General features: G+C 42.8%; 3 protein-coding genes across 5 annotated transcripts; 2 read left to right on the forward strand and 1 right to left on the reverse strand.

The window, feature by feature from the left end:
• The first annotated feature begins 215 nt into the window (after positions 1–215).
• Positions 216–9,348, forward strand: BZW1 (basic leucine zipper and W2 domains 1). Of its 2 annotated transcripts, XM_015634483.3 has the most exons (12): positions 216–331; positions 731–804; positions 2,497–2,673; positions 4,283–4,377; positions 4,624–4,689; positions 4,951–5,086; positions 5,648–5,757; positions 5,874–6,044; positions 6,307–6,453; positions 6,755–6,893; positions 7,745–7,867; positions 8,108–9,348. In XM_015634483.3, the coding sequence occupies exons 2-12, from the start codon at positions 741–743 to the stop codon at positions 8,137–8,139; spliced, it is 1,260 nt and encodes a 419-aa protein (XP_015489969.1). In that variant the 5' UTR covers positions 216–331; positions 731–740; the 3' UTR covers positions 8,140–9,348. The 2 variants fall into 2 exon arrangements, with proteins under 2 accessions (XP_015489969.1, XP_018862934.1); XM_019007389.1 differs by lacking the exons at positions 216–331; positions 731–804 and having other exon boundaries at positions 2,596–2,673; positions 4,283–4,288.
• Positions 9,349–10,743: 1,395 nt separating this feature from the next.
• On the forward strand, positions 10,744–13,780 carry LOC117244692. Its single transcript, XM_033515953.1, has 2 exons — positions 10,744–10,831; positions 12,389–13,780. The coding sequence occupies exons 1-2, from the start codon at positions 10,777–10,779 to the stop codon at positions 12,937–12,939; spliced, it is 606 nt and encodes a 201-aa protein (XP_033371844.1). The 5' UTR covers positions 10,744–10,776; the 3' UTR covers positions 12,940–13,780.
• Positions 13,781–14,072: 292 nt separating this feature from the next.
• Positions 14,073–18,850, reverse strand: PPIL3 (peptidylprolyl isomerase like 3). Of its 2 annotated transcripts, none has more exons than XM_015634490.3 (7): positions 18,725–18,850; positions 18,007–18,057; positions 16,791–16,865; positions 15,932–16,025; positions 15,245–15,312; positions 14,752–14,870; positions 14,073–14,474 (listed from the first exon to the last, which is right to left on the reverse strand). In XM_015634490.3, exons 2-7 carry the CDS (start codon positions 18,007–18,009, stop codon positions 14,348–14,350), a joined length of 486 nt encoding a protein of 161 aa, XP_015489976.1. In that variant the 5' UTR covers positions 18,010–18,057; positions 18,725–18,850; the 3' UTR covers positions 14,073–14,347. The 2 variants fall into 2 exon arrangements, with proteins under 2 accessions (XP_015489976.1, XP_015489977.1); XM_015634491.3 differs by lacking the exon at positions 18,725–18,850 and adding an exon at positions 18,668–18,686.
• Positions 18,851–18,899: the final 49 nt, after the last annotated feature.

Consider the following 18,899-nt stretch of genomic DNA (forward strand, 5'->3'; position numbering starts at 1 on the left):
TCCGCCGCAGGGCCGGGCACTGCGCCAGGCACCAGGCGCTGGGTCACGGGCGCGGTAAGCGCGGGCAAGGGCTCGGCCGGACAGCCCCGCTGGCAGGCCACAAACACCCAGGAGCCAGCAGGCCGGCAGCACACGCGGCCCCGAGAGAACCTGCCCGACTCTCCGCCCCTTCCCTCCATCCTCTCGGGCAGGGCGGGGCGGAGCGCGGCCCTCCCCTCTTCCTCTGGCGTCGGTTCCGCTCACAGAGCTCTCGCTGCCGCCGCTCCTCGCTGCCGTTCCTGCCCGTCTCCGCTCCGGGCCGCTCGGGCATTTTCTCTCTGCCTTAAAGTCGGTGAGGAGACAGGCGCGGGCGGGGGGCGGCCAGCTGGGGCAGGCTGCTGCAGCCTGGGCCGTAAGGGCCGCACCGCGCCGCGGTGGAGGCCGGGGGAGGGAGGCGGTGTAGCCCATCTCCTTCCCCCGCACCGGTACCCCGGAGCGGGGCAGTGTTGGCGCAGCGAAGGCACCGGCAGCTCGGGCCGTGCTGCGGGGCCGAGGGGCGAGAGGCGCGGACACCGCGGGCCCCGGCTCCGCCCTGCGGCCGCCTCCGCCCGGGGAGCCCGGTGCGTGCCGGGAGCCGGGCGGGGGCCGGCGCCGCCCGCAGCCGCCCGGCGCCGCGGGAGCTGGAGGGAGGAGCGGCGCAGCGCGGCCGCTGCCCGCAGCGTCCTCACGGGTGTCTCTGCTTTCCTTGCAGGGTGTCTTTTATGAATAATCAAAAGCCGCAGAAGCCGACACTATCGGGCCAGCGTTTTAAAACCAGAAAAAGAGGTGAGTGACCGCACCGTGCCCGCTGCCAGGGCCGGCTGCCGGTGCTGTGTGTACGGTAAAACTCCGGTTTCTGTCAGTAAACAAACCAGTGCTTTCACGCGCTCACCATAATATTTTTACATGAGACCATGCTATGTGCAGTCTTGAGGCTGACTGGAATTTTCTCTGCACTAAAAAAAATATTCGGCAGTCAGAATTTTCACTGAACTTACTTTGACAACCTTCGCTTAAAAGATGGTCATGCTAGAACTGTCCTGAGTGTTTTTAGCCTGCAAACAGAAGGATCTAGTACCCCAGAATTACAGGGGAGCTCCAGCACAGGCTTGTTGCGGGTTAATACATACATCTAAGGTACATCTAACATAGTAGGAATTTCAGTATTAGCTACTGGATAAAAGTTAAATTGTCCTCTTTTACATTTTTAAAAACTGATAGAAAAGACCCACAACAAAATCCCACAAATCCACCCACCCAACTGTCCCCCTGTTAACATCCAAAGCAACCCTGAAGTATGGGATATGCAAAGGCTTGTCTCTACATGCAGTTACTTGCATAAGGAGAGTTAGTGGCTGAAGAAGTGTGATGAGTAACTTAGTATTTTGGTGGACTTTTTTTCCAACATGACGAGGAAGTAGGGACGCTCTTAGGGTTTCTGTTCAGTACAGTTTTACTTGTATTCCAGCAGTGTTCCAGCTCTAACAGGCAGCTTCAGAGATGCTGTACATGCAGAAGCACACTTGATTTATACAACTTGTTTGAATGTCAAAGCACCTTGAAATTCTCTTGAATGATAGAGTTTGCTGTGGTTTGTCCAGGGATGAAAGGCCAGCAGCTATGGGTTTAGTCTCTTTTTAAGCATTTAACCATAGTTTGACTGTGAAGCAACTCTACTGGAACAATGAGCTCCGTGGATCTACTCTGGAAAATAACTGGTCCAGTATTTCCACACTTGAACCCAGCTGTTAGCAATGTGTTGATACTTGCATTGACACTGAATGCCAGTTTGTCCTACTAGACTGCTAACAGAATTGGCTAAGGTGTTGTAGACAGCACTCAAAATAAGATTTGCAGTTGAGTTCTCTTATCTTTGGAAGCTTTTCATCTCATGATTTCCATAATCTAGAAGACCTCTTTAAGACTTTCTGTTAGTTAAATGGGTGGATTTGTTGCATGTTGACTAAGCTCTGCCTGCAGTAAAAACAAGGCAATGATGAGCTGATGTATCAGGTGTGTTCTGCTTAACAATAGCAAAGGATGCTAGCTAGATCGGCAGTTACAGTCCATTAAGTTAGCTCATATGTCTACATTTCCCCCAAGCAAGTGAGGAAAAATCATTGCCTCAAACTCACTTAGCTGCAGGTTAAGAGGCCTTGTAGCCAAAAAGCAAATTGTCAGGTGATCAGGATGTGATAATGGTATGCAGTTTGTCAGTCAGAAGACTTCACCTGAAACAGTGGCCCAAAAAGCTAAGATGAGTAATGAAATCAAATGTACAAAATTATAGGTGCATGTATTAAAAACTGCCTTCCAGCATGAGTTAAGTCTCTGGCTTTGGAGGGAAAGAGTGATCTAACATGAGAATAAGGGTATACGAATCAAACTGAGAGGTCATGGAAGCTTTATTAGAGCCAAGTAATGATCATCACAAAGAATTCTTCATGGAAATCTTATTTCAACACTTCTGCTTTACAGATGAAAAAGAGAGGTTTGACCCTACTCAGTTCCAGGATTGTATTATTCAAGGTTTAACTGAAACTGGCACTGACTTGGAGGCAGTAGCAAAGTTTCTTGATGCTTCTGGTGCAAAACTTGATTATCGCCGCTATGCAGAAACACTTTTTGACATCCTGGTGGCTGGTGGAATGCTGGGTAAGTCCCTTTGGTGTGGCTGCTGTCAGCTTCATTCACTTCACTGCAAAAGCTCCGTTTTCTTTCAGTGTAAAATCTCTGCTAAAGAGCCCATTGAGTGTGTAGAACAGGGTTTAAGTCAATCTGTGGTAAACCGCCTGAGCAGTTACTGTGACTATTAGTTACTATTTTTACTATCTAAAAATACTCTAGAACCTGCCTTAGTTTTACTTGAGTCTGTTTGCATTCCTTGAAGTTCAGATTTTACAAACTCTGCTTAGAAGAAAGTAGTTTGGATTTTTGGGTGAGGTGGGTGTGGTTGGTTTTGTTTGTTTGGCTAGTTTTTGTTGGTTGGGTTTTTTGTTTTTGTTTTTTTTACCAGGAGTAGATTTTGACTCTGGTCAATATCACTTCTAATGATAAGAGATGGATGAATTCTTGTTTCAGGTGTGTGGTCTGTGGTTACAAGACCAGTAGTTGCCCTGAAAGATTCTGACATGATCCTATGATTTGTGCATCCTGCCTTGTTATTTTGGAAAGGAAACTTGTTTACAGAAGAATCTGAAGTGCTTAGTCTTGAACATGCTATTACAAATTATTTGTTACTGACAGTAGTGAGGTCATGGGCTCTAGCAGACATCAGGGAGTAAGAAATGAGAGGGCGATTACGTTGGCAGAAAACAGGGACTGAGGAAGTGAAATGTGATGATGAAAAGTTTTGTAAACTCAGGTACACACTCTCTGTACAGAGCAAAGAGGAACAGATGCTCACCAACCAGCACATACTAATTGTTACCATTTGTGGGTTTACATTCAAGAGTTAACCAGTGCATCTTGTGTTAGGAAGTGTTCCTTCTAGGAATGAGGCTGCTGGGGAAGGCAAGAAGGCATTGCTGTGTTAATGGTGATATGGGTTGCTTTACTCAACTCCCTCTCTCTAACAGGTAGCTAAGAAGACCAGCTTTGATCTTCAGTCAGAGGAGGCCAGACTAAAAACTGACAACCTGTTGCCTTACCAGCTTCTAGTATTACTGCCAGAAATATTCCTCTCAGGTTTTAAAGTCATATTTCTGACTAATACATAACAAAGGATCCATTGTATGTAGAAAGGCACAGAAATCAATGATGAGGTGTTCTGGAACTGAAGCTGGTGACCTTCATTAGTGAAGCAGCCTAAATAAGTAAAAGTTTCAAGCTCATCTCTGTAGGACTGCATTTTGAACCGTGTGTCTCTACATGTTTCAGTCAACTGTTGTGTCTTACTCTGTCATGTAAAAGGCATGAAGCAGCGCTATTGCAGCAGACACTTGGTGGAATTAAGCAGCTTCAGTGGCTTCTTTTAATGGAAGAGCTCATATGGCTGTTACCTTACTCATCTGGAAACAAGATGTGTTGTTAATCCCCTTAGCAGTAGGGGGCCAGGATAGTTAAATGTTCAAATTTAAGCTGATTTGAAAGTCCTGGTGCAGCAGTGGAACAGAGGGAAATGTAGGGTGTCTGTGGTGATCAGTCATCGAGTTCATTGTGAAAGGACAATATGTTGTATGTTATGGGTGTGGGAGTTCTGCTGTGGAGACTGCTCAGTGCTCTCACTGGGACTAACACTACTAATGCTGAAATCCTCCTGCAGCCCCAGGCGGGACCCTGGCAGACGACATGACACGCACAAACGTCTGTGTGTTTGCAGCACAGGAAGACCTAGAAACCATGCAAGCATTTGCTCAGGTTAGTTATGAAATGAGGACAATTTAACTTAAAGCTGTTTAATGGTCAAAAATTAAATATTTGTGTAATTGTAAGTTAAGGTAAAAAGTAATGCACGGCTTTAAGTGTACTGGAAGTGGTAGAGTAGCAGTGTTCCAAGCTGTAAATGCTCTGAAGAGTTCAGACCTACTTTACTGAACTTAGTTTTTTTGAATTCTAATCAAATGATAGTTCACAGAACAGATAATGTACTCTATGTCTTCATAGGTTTTTAACAAGTTAATCAGGCGTTACAAGTACCTGGAGAAAGGCTTTGAAGATGAAGTCAAAAAGGTATGGAGTGGCTTTTTTATCAGCAGACAGACAAACCTTCACATTCTGCTAGTTAATCACTTTGTAGAAGGTTTACATCATAAAACGGATTATTAAAATACAGCCCTTGAAAACTGTTCATAGAACAACAGCTGGCTTGCATGACTACCAGTGACTAGTGCTTCTGCTAGCTTGATGAAACAAAAGTGTTTAAAACAGAGACAGTGACCAAAGTTTAGTGAGGTGCTAGTTTTATCCAGCTCTTCTTAATTTTTCCTGCAGCTGCTGCTGTTCTTGAAAGGGTTCTCAGAATCTGAGCGGAACAAACTGGCCATGCTAACGGGTATTCTGCTTGCCAACGGGACTCTCAATGCATCAATTCTCAACAGTCTCTACAATGAGAACTTGGTTAAGGAAGGTAAGTGCAGCCCAGCTCCTCCCTTAGGAAGGGGAGACAACCATGACAAGTAGGTGGAAACTGTGATGACAGTACACCTTTGCAGCTCACAAGCTTCTGGTGATAGATTGACTACAGGATTAGCAAAGGTAAATGTGATGCCTCAGAACCTGGAAGATCTTGTTAAGACTTGAGAAAATGAGTTTCTTGAGAAAGCTTGTGTGTAGGACTCCCTGCATGACACTGGGGACTGCTGTTGCTAGCGTTGCCCAGCAGGGCACAACTGTATTTTGGAGAGGGACCTTTTAGGATGCAAAAGGTGTGTGATGTCTTTAGGTTGCTTCCTAAATAGCAGCAAGAAGAGTTTAGTACAGGGAAGACTTTGTGATGCTGAGTGGTAGTCCAGTGTACTGGAGGCTGCAGTGTCCTTGGGCAGGGGGTAGGACTGCAGACTCTGCTGGGGATGCTTGGAAGCGCAGCTGCTGCTCTGAGCAGTCTGACAAATGAGGTACCCTGTACTCAGGCCTCATGGTTCCTTGTGTTTTGAATTTCATTAATAATAGAACTATTCCGACTGCACAGGTGTTTCTGCAGCTTTTGCAGTCAAGCTGTTCAAATCCTGGATAAATGAGAAAGATATCAATGCAGTGGCTGTCAGTCTTCGCAAAGTAAACATGGACAACAGGCTCATGGTGAGTACCACCAGAACTACTCTGCTGCTCCATCAGCCTGTTTAGTGAACAGCATTTGCCAGTAAAGTACTCAACACACATTTCTTTTACAAAAGAGTTGTAAACTTTGCTTTCAGGAACTCTTCCCAGCCAACAAACAAAGTGTTGAACACTTCTCCAAGTACTTCACTGAAGCAGGACTGAAGGAACTTTCTGAGTATGTTCGGAACCAGCAATCCATAGGAGCTCGGAAGGAGCTGCAGAAAGAACTGCAGGAGCAGATGTCACGGGGAGATCCATTCAAGGATGTAGGTGTTTCTAGACAAGGTGGAGGTGCTTTCTGTGCCTATCTCTCTTTCATACTGAACTTAGCCCTCACTGGGAACTAAAATGAGGACTAAGGGGTGTTGATAGTAGCTTTGTGGTCTTTCCTTAATGTCCTGAATCCTGCTGTATGATCAAGGAGGTTTGCTGTCATTCTGAAACCTTCTGGGTTACCTTTAGAAGAGAAGTTTTAATTTAGCTTAGTGCCGTATGTGGCCTTTGTGCTGACTCTTACTCTCCTGGCAGATCATCTTGTACGTGAAGGAGGAGATGAAGAAAAACAACATATCAGAACAGACTGTCGTAGCCATAATCTGGTCAAGTGTAATGAGCACAGTGGAGTGGAACAAAAAGGAGGAGCTGGTAGCAGAGCAAGCCATTAAGCATTTGAAGGTATTGTAGCTTCAGTATGGATTTCTGCACCCCTTAGGAAGAGCTTGGTCTTCCTTCTGTCAGCTCCCTTTTAAATGTTAAGGCTACAACTCTGCTAGTGCAGAGACAGTATGAGATGGGGAATTCTCTCCCTTGTGAGGGGGAGGCCAAGGGCCTGAGGCAGTGACTGCTGCAGAGCTGCTCTGGGGCGGGGCCATGATTGCAAATTTCTAAGCAGTTGGCTGATGGAAACTGCAAAACCAGCTTTAGTCAGGTGGTAAATGTGAAGTTCTCTGTGTGTGCCAATCTATTGTTGTTACAGCAATACAGCCCTCTACTTGCTGCCTTCACTACCCAAGGTCAGTCAGAGCTGACTCTTCTGTTGAAGATTCAGGAGTATTGTTATGACAACATTCACTTCATGAAGGCCTTCCAGAAAATAGTGGTGCTCTTCTACAAAGGTAGCTTCTGTGGGTTTGTAGTTTCAGGGGTTTTTTGAGGGGTTGGTTTTGGTTGGTTGGGTTTTTTAAAGCTTCTCAAACAGAATGCCTTGGTTCTGATAAATTCTTTAGAGGAGATCAGTGCTACAACATTGCTCTTCGTAAGCTGAAGAATTTTCTACCTCCTGTTTGTAAAAATGCAAAAGTGCATGTGGTTGGCCCTTTGCACGTGGGGAAGTGCAAGACAAAGATGGTGCCTGTCTACAGTAGATCTGCTTAAGAGTTGCAGGACAAAGCTAAATCTAGATTTTTAAGGCATTTTGTTAAGTTCTATGATAGTGTATTCTCCTTAGGTCTCTTAACATTGACTGTGAGCAGCTGAAGATTGAGACTACCAATGTTTTCTGGGCTGCTCTGGGCTCTTTTTAAGTGTCTGATAAAAGGTGGTACTGAAAAACACTGTGCACCTGTGGAAACTTGTTAAACTGAAGACTCTATTGTACTTGTAAAATTTAAAAAACACACCACAGGAAGCACTTGCTTTGGACTTTAAAAGAATTTGTATCTGTTCTTAGCTGTTAACCTTTGCTTAGAGTGTGCCATCTCAAATAACTCTGAAACACTCCAGACTGTTAGTGGGAGTGAAAGTGCAGCTCCTGAATACAGTGCTGAGGAAACTCCCAGCACGGGAATCATCCAAAATGCCTGCTTCTCTGAATTCCAAAACTGAAGGTGCTCCTAGTGCAGGTCTGTCCAGCTGTACCCAGAGGAGAAGTACATGAGGGAGGAAGCTTCTAGGGGAGGAAGCAAAGGCTGCCAGTCAGGTTCTCAGCAGTTCTCTGTGTTAATGTTGCTTTTGCCCATCTTTACAGCTGAAGTTCTGAGTGAAGAACCCATCCTCAAGTGGTATAAAGATGCTCATCTTGCAAAAGGAAAGAGTGTTTTTCTGGAGCAGATGAAGAAGTTTGTTGAATGGCTCAAGAACGCTGAAGAAGGTAACCAGCAGCTTATCTTAGACATGGAGCTTGTTAATTTTGGGAACCCTAATGCAAAAATGCTGTGTTTTGGAGTGGGGATGTTAATTGCCTCTCTGAGACTAGTGTGCCCCCTCCCCTGGTCCTAGCTAGAAAAGCTTGCCAGGACAATCCATGTGGAGCCAATAGTGGCTGCAGGGCAGCAGCTGAGCTGGGGGGCTGAGCCATGGCCAGGCTGCTGATGAGGTCTCTCTGTTGCAGAGTCGGAGTCTGAAGCTGAAGAGGGTGACTGACCTGTGAAACTCTGGCCTCAGTAAAGCAAACAGGAGCTGTAGATAAGTGTCCATGTCTCATGCGTCCTTCTGATTCTTACATCCTACCTCCCTGTATCAAGCATGATATAAGGGCTCTCATGGCAATTTATTTTAACTGTTTTCTATAGTTAATGAAATACTGGATTTAGTTTTTAAAACCATGTTCAAGTAACTTCCAGGAGCTGTTAGATTTCACTCTTAACCTGCATTTGTCCTTTCAGTTACCTTCTACCTCCTGTATTTTCTACTGTAATAATGTAATTTAAGGCCTTCCACAGTGAAATCCACTTCATCTGTTGGGATTTCTGTCTGTATTGGAGTAGATGTGGTATGGTGAACGAGACTTAGGGCAGTCTGCTTGCAAATTAAACTATGGAAAAGCCTGCCAAGTGAAGAGGCCAGCACTTGTGTGACACTGCAGTCTGTACCACAAATAACCCCTGTCATAGGTGGTTGTCCATGTCCCCAAGTACTTTGTCATCCCTTTACCAGACTTCCAGCATGAAGCAATCCTCTATTCCAACTCTTGGGGAAGGTGGGAGCCCCACTGCTGGAAAGCAGCAGTTATGGTGGCAGCAATTGGTTACCATGGTGGGGCACAGAGAGTGGCATCTCTGAGCCTGCTGGCTGTCACAGCTGGTGGCCTGTGTTCCTGGAGAGGCTGTCAGGAGCCCTTGCAGCTCTGGGGGTGCCTTCCTTTTCCCTTTCCCCCGTGGAAGTACAAGCAGTGCTGTTCCACCCGGAGCTACCCAGCAGCTTTCTCCAGCCAGGCGCTGCTGCTGGCAGGGCTGGGGCAGGGGGAGCAGCTGCTTTGTGCTGCTCTGCAAATGCACAATTGCTCCAACCTCAGGCAGACAAAACTTTGCCCCCTCCCCTTTGAGGTTTAGAGATTCTTTTATGCTGGCAGTTCACACACTAAACCAAACAACTTATCTGCTCCCTGAAACTTTAATTCCTAATGGAAATTCTCAGGACAGTTCAATTCAGAAAGATTGGGGGGAAAAAAGTGAAGTCTATACTGTTGTAAGCTAAGAGTGAGCATTAACTGAAATACTGGTAACCAGAGTACACCTACTAAAATAAATGGAAAAATTGGTCATCACAATGCAATCTGTTCAATATTACAGTGATCTTCCTTACTTTGTAACTTTTTTTTTTTAAGCAAATAAAGGCCATCCTTACACTTAATGCCAAGGGCTGTCTCTGCTTCTTACCTGAAAAGAAGGCACCAGTATCACTACAGGGTACAAAGCAGTGCACAGTCTTTTGTCTGATGTAAGGACTGTAGAATAAAATGTAATTAAAATTAGGGTGCTCTCTTGCATGTTAGAAGTGCTAACATCCCACGAGTTTGAAAACCAGGTTCATCTGTATAGTAAGTAAATTTTATGTCAATATTGGGGTAAGTATCCAAGAAGTCATACTAGAAAATAAGGCACTTACAACCAAATCAAAAGTTAGCACTGTTTAAGTTTCTTTGGTCTGTGTGACTCAGCCTGCTTAGCTGCAGGAGCCTGTGCCCTCTTTCTGCCTTTCAGTGGAGAGAAGAAAGGAAAGTGCTGCACAGTAAGAGCAGTGCTTATTTGGGATATAATCCAGCATCTTCTGAAGCAGGTCAAAGAGATTCTTGTGGTCAGAATCTCGGCATGATTCATGAAAATTGAATTCCTGAATTCCTTCATGAAAATGAAATAAACAACGAAATATTATCTTACAATTATGCTTAAAGCTTCTCTCCTCAAAAGCATTTTTCCTGTCACATCTTACAGGGGGTTGATAAGTAGCTGCCACCAGGATTTTGTTCATCCCAATCCAGCTGTCCTTGACAGAAAAATTTTCACTTCCTTTAGACTGTTTTTGTTACTCAAATATTCTGTTTTGGCCCTTCAGTAGACGTTTGCCAACATGTGTGTTTGCAGCTTGGGAAGTGATCTGGGAATACACCAGAGCAGCCAGCTTCTCAAAGAGATGACGGGACTTAAACCTAGTCTGAAAATATTTAAATTAAACTATAGCTGTCCAGGTACATAAAAATATAATTACCTGCTTTTCTTATCATGTGATATGGCAAAGGCCCCAGTTCCTTGCCATGGCTCTGAAGGGAAAGCCAGAGAGACATTTTTGTTCACTGTTAGAGGAAGTTATCAAGAACTATTTTTCACTGTACCCTGCAACCAATAATCAGTTTCACATTAAGGAAAAAAGAGGCTGTACTAATCTGTTTCCTAAAGTAAGGTAGAGTGTACTGGATTTTATCCCTTGAGTTTTACTCTTGACCCTACTTTTTTACTTTGTTGATTAATCTCAAGTTTCAGCAATATTATCAAGATGACAAAGTTGAGGTATTTGAATTCGCTGATGGTGACAGATGAAGCAACTTCTGTTACTAGCATGCCTTGTAAATTGCAAATGTTAAGAGAGTGATCCTTCACAGCAAGCTGCTGCCAAAATGTTGACTGAAAGCAGTGTGTAAAAACGTTCTGTTCATACCGTTCCCTTGTGCCTAAATCTCTTTTCAGTTTGGCATGGAGGAAGGCAGCTGAAGTTCTTGCATAAATCATTGCCCCGAGTTCCTGCCTCTCCAGAATCTTCTCACACACCTGAGGGGCATAACAGATGCTGCATCATTCTAAAGTTCACAGTAACTCACAGGAAATAGTGCTGCTCCAAGGTAGCATTCCATGAGAATACACTGTACACATACGTATTTTTAAATAGTCTTGTGTACAAATTAAAATAGCCATCTTAAGCAATCAACATTAAATAATTTACATGAGTATTTGGCAAGAAGCTACTTTTTTAACCATAAAAGCATATGTATTTGCTTTACACTGCCTTGGCTTAAGATCTTAACTTACAACTCAAATCTCTGGGTTTTTTTAACAGTATAACAAGAATCAGAAAACCCACCCTGCTAGTGGGAAGACATCATCCATTTTTAATTCTACAGATTTCTCAATGATACTTGAAAAAGTCAGTCTGGCATGACCCCCTTGCTATTTCAGTGACACTTCGTAAAAATCTAATTTAAAAGCTTGTCCTTGGATTTTAGAGTAGGGGTTCAGCAAATGCTTGACATAATATAAATTTTGAAGGCATGAAAGTGATGCCCATATTTTAAATACTGCAATTAATGGTTAGTGTTCATTAATCTGCTCAGATATATTCAGTGAACAAACAGCAGGACCATGTTCTGTGGTACCACAAGCATATGTACAAATTATACATTTTTACTGAAGGAAATGGAATCCTAGCAAAAAACAGTCAGCTACTAATATGAGCCAAAGGAATAAACTTCTGTTAGCCATGGAACTCCACAGGCCCAACACTCAATTACTACTGTGAGATGAGAATCTACCTTCTTAAAATAAAAAAACAAATTAAATTAAAATTGGTCCTATCACCTGTGGAGGTTTAGAATTACTGTATTATAAAGTGTCTTGTATTTCCTTCTGCCACCAGCTGTCACTTCAGACCAGATCCCTCGGATCTGAGCTCCTTGGAATGCGCAGTGTCACATCCTTGCTTGGACTTGTGACTGCGAACTACAAAACTGTCACTGGCAACAGCCTCTTTCATTCACAGAACTGGTTTCTGAATCATTGCTACAAAAGAAAGATCCAGTAAATGTAACTAAAATCATTCTGTGAAAGCAGCTTTTTGTTTAAAGCTGCAAGACATCTTTCTTGAAATACCTTCAACTCAAAAATTAATCTGGCATCACATGACCAGATCAGAATAATACATTTTTAAAACTTGCCTGCTGATACCAGAAGCCCAGAAGTTATTGGCCTGGCAGGAGTTTCAGAAAGATGGTTGCAGCACTTTTTCTCCTGTGCACTTCTGAATGGTGTCCCCTTTCCCTTCTTAGCATTGCTGCACCTCCTGCAAAGTGGTCTTCTATCCCTGCCAGCACCCTTAGTTTGACTGAAATTACCCAAGCGTAACGTAGATATTTTACTCTTTGAATTACATATCACAGACAATTCATTTTCAAGGCCATTAATTATCAAATTTAAACTATAATGAAGATTTTTTTCCTCAACATCCCAGGTTTTGTCTTTTTTCTCTGCTACTCCTTTGAAGTTATTTTTTAATTGAAGAGTTTTTTTCAAGTTAAGTATTTTTGCTAGGGGAAATTAAACCTGTAACCTTCTCCTTAAAAAAAAGCCTTTTAAAGACATACTGTGGCTTGGACACTCCTGCCAATCTCTTACTCCCGTTTCAGCCCCCAGCCGACTGCAGCGCCTCAGGCCGGAGGTCGGCGGCCGCTGCCGGCCCCGGGACGCCCCCGGCGGGCGGAGCGAAGGGGACGCGGGCCCGGCCCCGAATGTCCGCGGGCCCCGGATGGCAGCCCCGGCGAGAGGCTCCGCGCTGGGCCCGAACGGGGGCTCCGGGAAAGGCTCCGGCCCCGGCACAGCGGCCGAGGCCATTTTCTGCCCGCCCGAGCAGGCGCACAGAGAACATGGCGGCCTGAGGGGGGCGGGGAATCGTGGGGGGCGGCAGGGACTGCGAGTTGGGAAATTGTTCATTTCTTACCCTGCTAGCGAGGCTGTTTGTCGTCTCTGTACTGCCCTGGACGTGGTTAGTGGTCCTCTGGAATCAGCTTCCCATATGGAGAAGTTTGTCACTGCTCAAAGTTCATGCACTATTATTTTCTGCCTGCCCACTGCTCTCCAGCTTAGACCAAGTCCAAGAAAACAGAACGAATACAATTTTGAAAAGTTACTTTGTAATTTTGTCCCCATAGGACTACTCTCCTTTCAATACACAACATAAGGGGAAAAAAAAAGTATCTACATTTAATGTGTATCCTCCAGAGAGCAAAATACTTGGTGCTGCCATATTTCATGTTTTCTATGTAACAGCCTTCTTTTTGTGGCAATAAAATAAAAAAAAAGACCTAAAATGGTTTCTAGTTTAGTGCAATTTTAAATTATTACAGTTATTTTAAATTATTTACAGTTCCTTTGCACTGTAGGAAATTTCCCAGTATGTCATTCCTCCTGCATGTAACATTGATGTATTACACTAAAATATGTTAAGTCTGGAACAAGGGCTGGGGGCTTAATGCAACATTCCATGAAGAATACAGAAACTTTGTATCCTCAAGCAGGTATTGATCAACTCTTCTCATTAACAGCTCAGTAATCTGTACCTGGCCTACTTTTGCCTTTCTCTTGCAGATGAGCTCCCATTATTTTAAGAGGCCAAGTCTCAAAAGGGGAAATAATGGTCTGAAGCAGACTGCAAGTCAGCTGGACCTTAAGCCTCCCAAGGATTACAAAGCATATGTGTGTATGTGTGTATATATGTATATATATGTGTGTGTACATATGTATACATATAAGAATGGGCTTTGCTAAGGTATGTTCACTGAGTGGAAAGAGGACTAGGGGAAGAAGTCCAAAATACCTCTCTTATCTGTTCAACATTATGTGACCAAAGCCTTTTTGGCAGTGCTCTTTTTTGTGTTTACCCCCTAGTCTTTGTGCAAAAAAAAGTGATGAAAAACAAGCTATAGTAAATCCATGTTACCTAGTTTGAATCAACAGCTATGTAAGAACAGAAACACTTACTCTTTCATAGCAATAGTGTTGTACCAGAAGCAGAAGAAATTACTCCCATCTACCTTCTGGGTAGGCTGAAGAGGATATCGTTCCAACTCAGCAGCACAAGAGCAAACATCCTCTAAATATGCTCTTTAATCTTCTGGGAGGGAAAGGTTTCATCTATTTATGACACTGTTCTCACCTAGGGGAAAAAATTGCGTATCTTACTTTACTCCTTTGAGAAAACTGAGTAAAGAAAAAGACACTTTACAAGAAAGTTTCACAAAACTGGTAGCATGAAATTATAGCAGAGGATATTGCTTTAACATAACATCAATCAGATAATGCAAAAACCAAAGATTAGGGAAAAAAAATTATATTTTTTTTTTATTTTACAAGTATAAAAAACAGTGTTTAAAAATCAAAATGCTGGAAGATACATTGGAAAACCTGGCTTCTGAAGTGCAAGACTTCTCTGTGACAACTCCCAAAAAATGTCACAGCTCCTGAAAATTCTGCATTCAATAAGCAAATATATGATCCAGCAGAAGTAACCCTTCTTGATGGCTCTTTAAACCCCATGATTTGGGAATGATCTGACCAGTCTCTGAAGAATGTGTTGAGGCATTCTGTGGCTACAGAGCAAAAGGGTTGGCATGAATTGTAATGTCTTTAATGCGAACATCATTAAGAGGTCGATAGGTTTTCTCATTCACAGGCAGCTTCTCCAGCTCATCCAGGGTCTCCAAGCCATCAATAACTCTGCAAGAAAAACAGAAATGCTGGATATTGCCTTCTAATAATGATTTAAATTGCACAGTTGAGATATCTAAAAACACTTTATAATTAAGTATCACCAGGCAATGACTTTGCAAGCAAATTATACATAATCAGACAACCAAAACATTTTACATGGCAAATAATGTATTTTGAGAGGAAATATTAAGCATCCATGACAGAAGTTCAAGCATTTGCACGTGCCCTGAAATACTGTGATCCCTCACACACACTGACAGAGAGGTACAGTTGAATCACTTACTTTCCAAACACCGTGTACTTCATGTCCAGGTGTGGCTGTTTGCCGTAAGTGATGAAGAACTGTGATCCATTGGTGTTGGGACCATTGTTTGCCATGGAAACTACCCCACGGACACTGTGCTGAACAAGGGGAAAAACCTCAACATGAATACACCTCTGTGAAACCAGGCCTAACCTGTGCAAAGTGCTCTATGACTTAGAGCTCCTCCTTAATACCATTATTAAGAATAAATCTTGGTTGCTAATATATTCTATCACAATCAGTAATTAGCTCTTCAAAATGACTCTTACAGTGAACAATTACTTCTTTGCCTTCAGTGCATAAGAAATGCTGTCAGAAATTCTTTTTAGTTCTGTTTTCAGTGATGAAAACCCTCAAACCTAATTTGCCTGTTCCTATTTTAATAATAAGCTATTGTTCTCCAACCAAGAGAAAATTTTTGTAGAGAAAATTCAGATAAAAACGTAAGTGCATATTGAGAGCACAGAAATACCTTTAGATATTCACTGAATTCATCTTCAAACTTCTTGCCCCAGATGCTGTTACCTCCTTTCCCAGTGCCTGACAAAGAAGCACAGCAGTAGAAATTACTGGATTTTCAGACTGAAAAAATCCAGAACTTATGGTCTGTTACAACATTTTGCAACAAAGACCCTAGACAGCCTGCAATTAACTTGAGGCAGGTTCTTGACACTGCCCTGAGAGATAATTCCATATAAGGAACCTATTAAGTAGCAGAACAAAACACTGAGGTATCCTCAAATTAAATTCAGTATGAGTAGGAACAGACACAACTGAATCAGCTTTTCTCCCTAACAGCTGACACCTTCTGGGACATTTTCCCCAAATGCTTTAGATGCAGCCTTTCAGGCAGAACCCACACAAAGCACAGAAGCAGCTGCTTCTACTTAAGTCAACAGAACCATTGTATTTAGTGGAAACAGCTGGTAAAACTCAAGTCTGTAGAATGCATGATTACTTTAAACTGGGATAACATCTGCACTTCTGTAAGCCCACCACAGGAAACTAATCATAAAAACCTCTTATCAACAATACAATAACTCTTGTATTTTTACTTTACTTACATTTTGGCTTTAATACCTATAATTCCTTTTCATTTCCTTACATTTTATTTTTATGTGTATTTTTTCCACAGAAAGACCCAGGTAGAAGAATTTACCTAATGGATCCCCTGTCTGAACCATGAAGCCCTTTATATTTCGGTGAAATACGCATCCATTGTAGTAGTTACTAGCACAAAGAGCCAGGAAATTCTACAAAAATCAAACAAACCATATTAACAACAACTGAAAAATAGTATTATCTTACTAAAATGACAGCATTGGCGAGAAAAATGCTTTAACCTCTGCTTTGCTTTGTGACCATGTGAATTCCACAGAGTATGCAGCATAGTCATAAAAAAATCATAGCTAATAAAATCATTTCATAGTGTCACACACACAAAGAATAAAAAGCTTTCAGTGCAAGGTTCTCTGGCTTGAGGAACAAACAAGAAGCCTAAGACATCCTCTCAAGTATCATTCCCCTTCAGCAATTTACACATGTAATTTTGTAATCAATAACTTAATGCCTCAGCTTTTTCATCAAAATAAATTAAATTTATTTCGATTTCAGTTTATTGCAAAAATTCTAAATTTGGGTCCCTGACAAACTGAGTGAGTCTCACTCTTTTAAACTAAAATCAAGTCTCTGAGGATATGAGTAAACCCATGGAAATTTGGGAATCCCATGCTAGGTGCTGTATTGCCCCTTAAAGGACACTTGGGGAGATGCTGGAACTTCAAGAGAAGCAGCCCTTAAATAAACCTTATCATATGAGAAACAGGCATCAAACTCTAGGCAGTATGACAGAGTGCACAAGTTCTATGAGCGGGACACTGCACCAGTGTTTAAAATGTTGGTAATCCATTACATGAAAAGGTGAAACTGCAAAAGCCACTTCACCTCCTTCACAGTCTGCACTATTCCTACTACTTTGTTTCACCACTAGGCAATCCTACTCCTGGTACTTGACTTACTTCACAAGTCTTTGGAGTACGCTCACAGAACAGTTCAATTTTAATATCTCCCACATCAGTATGCAGCGTGACAGCCTGAGAAAAAGGCAGAAAACAATAACTAAATCAGCAATAAAATATTCACAGACTGAGTTTTATTTCCCAGCCCCACCAAGAACATAAGCAAGTTTGCACTGCATATAATCACCGTTTCAACATTTGGCCATAAGCAAGGCTACTGTCACAAACCAGCCACATTTCCAGAACAATCAGCAGAAAGCACTGGGTTTCATTTAGTTTCAGGACAAATCCAGTTTGCCATGGTAGTGCTGCATGCTGTTGGGCTCTAGTATACATTATTCATTTGCAAGCAGGACCTACTCAGTCACTTGAATGTAAAGGTGAAGAATCAAGGTTATATCTAATTTTGGATGGTGCACACACCTCACTACTTTACAAAGGAGCAGCTGATGTCTTTAGATTGATAAGGCTAATTCTGAATGGCAGCATATAGAATGTGCTTCACAGACAAGTAAAATTAATTTACTTTTCTTAAGAATTTATAAGTTACCTTACATAAAATTTAAAATCACTTACCCAGTGACTTAAGCAAATTTATCTCTACATGGCAAATATGTCACAGTGCTTCTATGGGAAGTGCTAAACTATCCAAAAACAATTACTGTGGGGATAACTGTACAGCAAAACTAATAAAAATCAGCATCATGTTGATACTGACATACTGCTCCAAAAGTATACAAGGAGACAGTTGCCCACAATGTCCATGAAGATGCTAGGAGGTATATGAACAGTTTAGGACATTTAAAAACACTTTAAATTGTTTTATCTCTATTTCTTGAATTGCTTAACTTTTAAAAGCCTGTGAGTGCAGAGGTTTGCATACGCTGAAGCACAGGTATATTTTTGCAACTAGACTAATGCTCCTTTGGCAAAAGAAACCAAACTAGATTATCAAATACACGCCAAAAAAGAATTAAAATCTGGGATCTCTAAAGTGAAAGAATAATTATGTTTTAGACTGATATAAATCAACCTGCTTTCCTTTTCACAGTATCTTTTTGTAAATTTTAAATGAAAACCCTGAACTTTTAATGACAAATTCCTCACAGCATCAGAGTAAAACATGTAATCCTTTGAGATGGAGAGCAGCTATTTGCTTTCCAAGAGATGCCCATTCCAGAAAACAAAAATATATAAAATCTGCTTTTATTCTTACCATGCCTGCTTATCAAAAAAAACCTGAGGTAGCCTTCGATACAGCGATTTCCTGCAAAGATAACATGAAATCTGTTGAGTTTTTTTTCTACCAATCTCCATTTGTTTTTAATTCTAAAATATGTGTTGATTACACACTTTTACGCCACACGGTTCTACGGTGCCATTCCAGTGACTCTGTGGTTAATTTTTTGCATTAAGCAACTACTACATAAAGAATGAGAAATTAGTAGAAAAAAGACCACTTAGAGAAAAGTGAAGAGGGCACAAAGCACTCTTTCCTTGGATGAAAATTTATACTAAGCAATCAGTTTTTGCAAATACTATGGCATTTACTAGAATAGTAGATGGCAGAAATTCATAGGTAAAAGCCACTTGCCAGTACCTAAGAGAAGTGTAATTTGGGACCAACTCGTGACAGCTGTGAGTGCCTGCAACAGACAGGTACCTGCACCCGAGCCCAGGAACACACGTTTTAAATCTTTGAAATACTTTCAAATCAAGCGCTTAGAATGACGGTAACAAAACCGCGGCTGCGTAGAAGCCGACAGATTTACGCGCTATTATCTCCTCTACACACCCGCCCTCGCCGGTGAAGCCCCGCAGAGCCCAGGGAAGCGCCAGCCCCGTGTCCCCACCTCAACCCACCAGCCCCCCCTCACCCACGGCAGCCGGAGCTCCCTCCCTGCCCGCGGTACCGCCACCGAAATGCCGCGTACAGAACAGGTGGGCTCCGCTCGCCGCCCGGCTCCTCCAGCGGCGAGCCCCTGCCCGGCGGCACCGCCCGCCCGCCGCGCTCGGACAGCGCTGTGACCTGCCGGGGCTGATGTAGACCCAGCCCCGCGCCCGAGAAGCCGCTGCTCTCCCGCGGGCCTCAGCTCCCTCCCGGCGCTG

Source organism: Parus major, chromosome 7 (assembly GCF_001522545.3).
Source record: "Parus major isolate Abel chromosome 7, Parus_major1.1, whole genome shotgun sequence".
NCBI classification, from domain to species: domain Eukaryota; kingdom Metazoa; phylum Chordata; class Aves; order Passeriformes; family Paridae; genus Parus; species Parus major.

Excerpts from the sequence above, each read along its gene's own strand:
- BZW1 (XM_015634483.3), top strand. The coding sequence starts at position 741 with ATGAATAATCAAAAGCCGCAGAAGCCGACACTATCGGGCCAGCGTTTT. Across the intron at positions 4,690-4,950 it reads TTGAAGATGAAGTCAAAAAG|CTGCTGCTGTTCTTGAAAGG; the intron begins GTATGGAGTGGC and ends TTTTTCCTGCAG. Across the intron at positions 6,045-6,306 it reads GGGGAGATCCATTCAAGGAT|ATCATCTTGTACGTGAAGGA; the intron begins GTAGGTGTTTCT and ends CTCTCCTGGCAG.
- LOC117244692 (XM_033515953.1), top strand. The coding sequence starts at position 10,777 with ATGCTGCATCATTCTAAAGTTCACAGTAACTCACAGGAAATAGTGCTG. Across the intron at positions 10,832-12,388 it reads GGAAATAGTGCTGCTCCAAG|CCCCCAGCCGACTGCAGCGC; the intron begins GTAGCATTCCAT and ends CTCCCGTTTCAG.
- PPIL3 (XM_015634490.3), bottom strand. Across the intron at positions 16,026-16,790 it reads GTACTCCAAAGACTTGTGAA|AATTTCCTGGCTCTTTGTGC; the intron begins GTAAGTCAAGTA and ends TGATTTTTGTAG. Across the intron at positions 14,871-15,244 it reads AATTCAGTGAATATCTAAAG|CACAGTGTCCGTGGGGTAGT; the intron begins GTATTTCTGTGC and ends CCCCTTGTTCAG.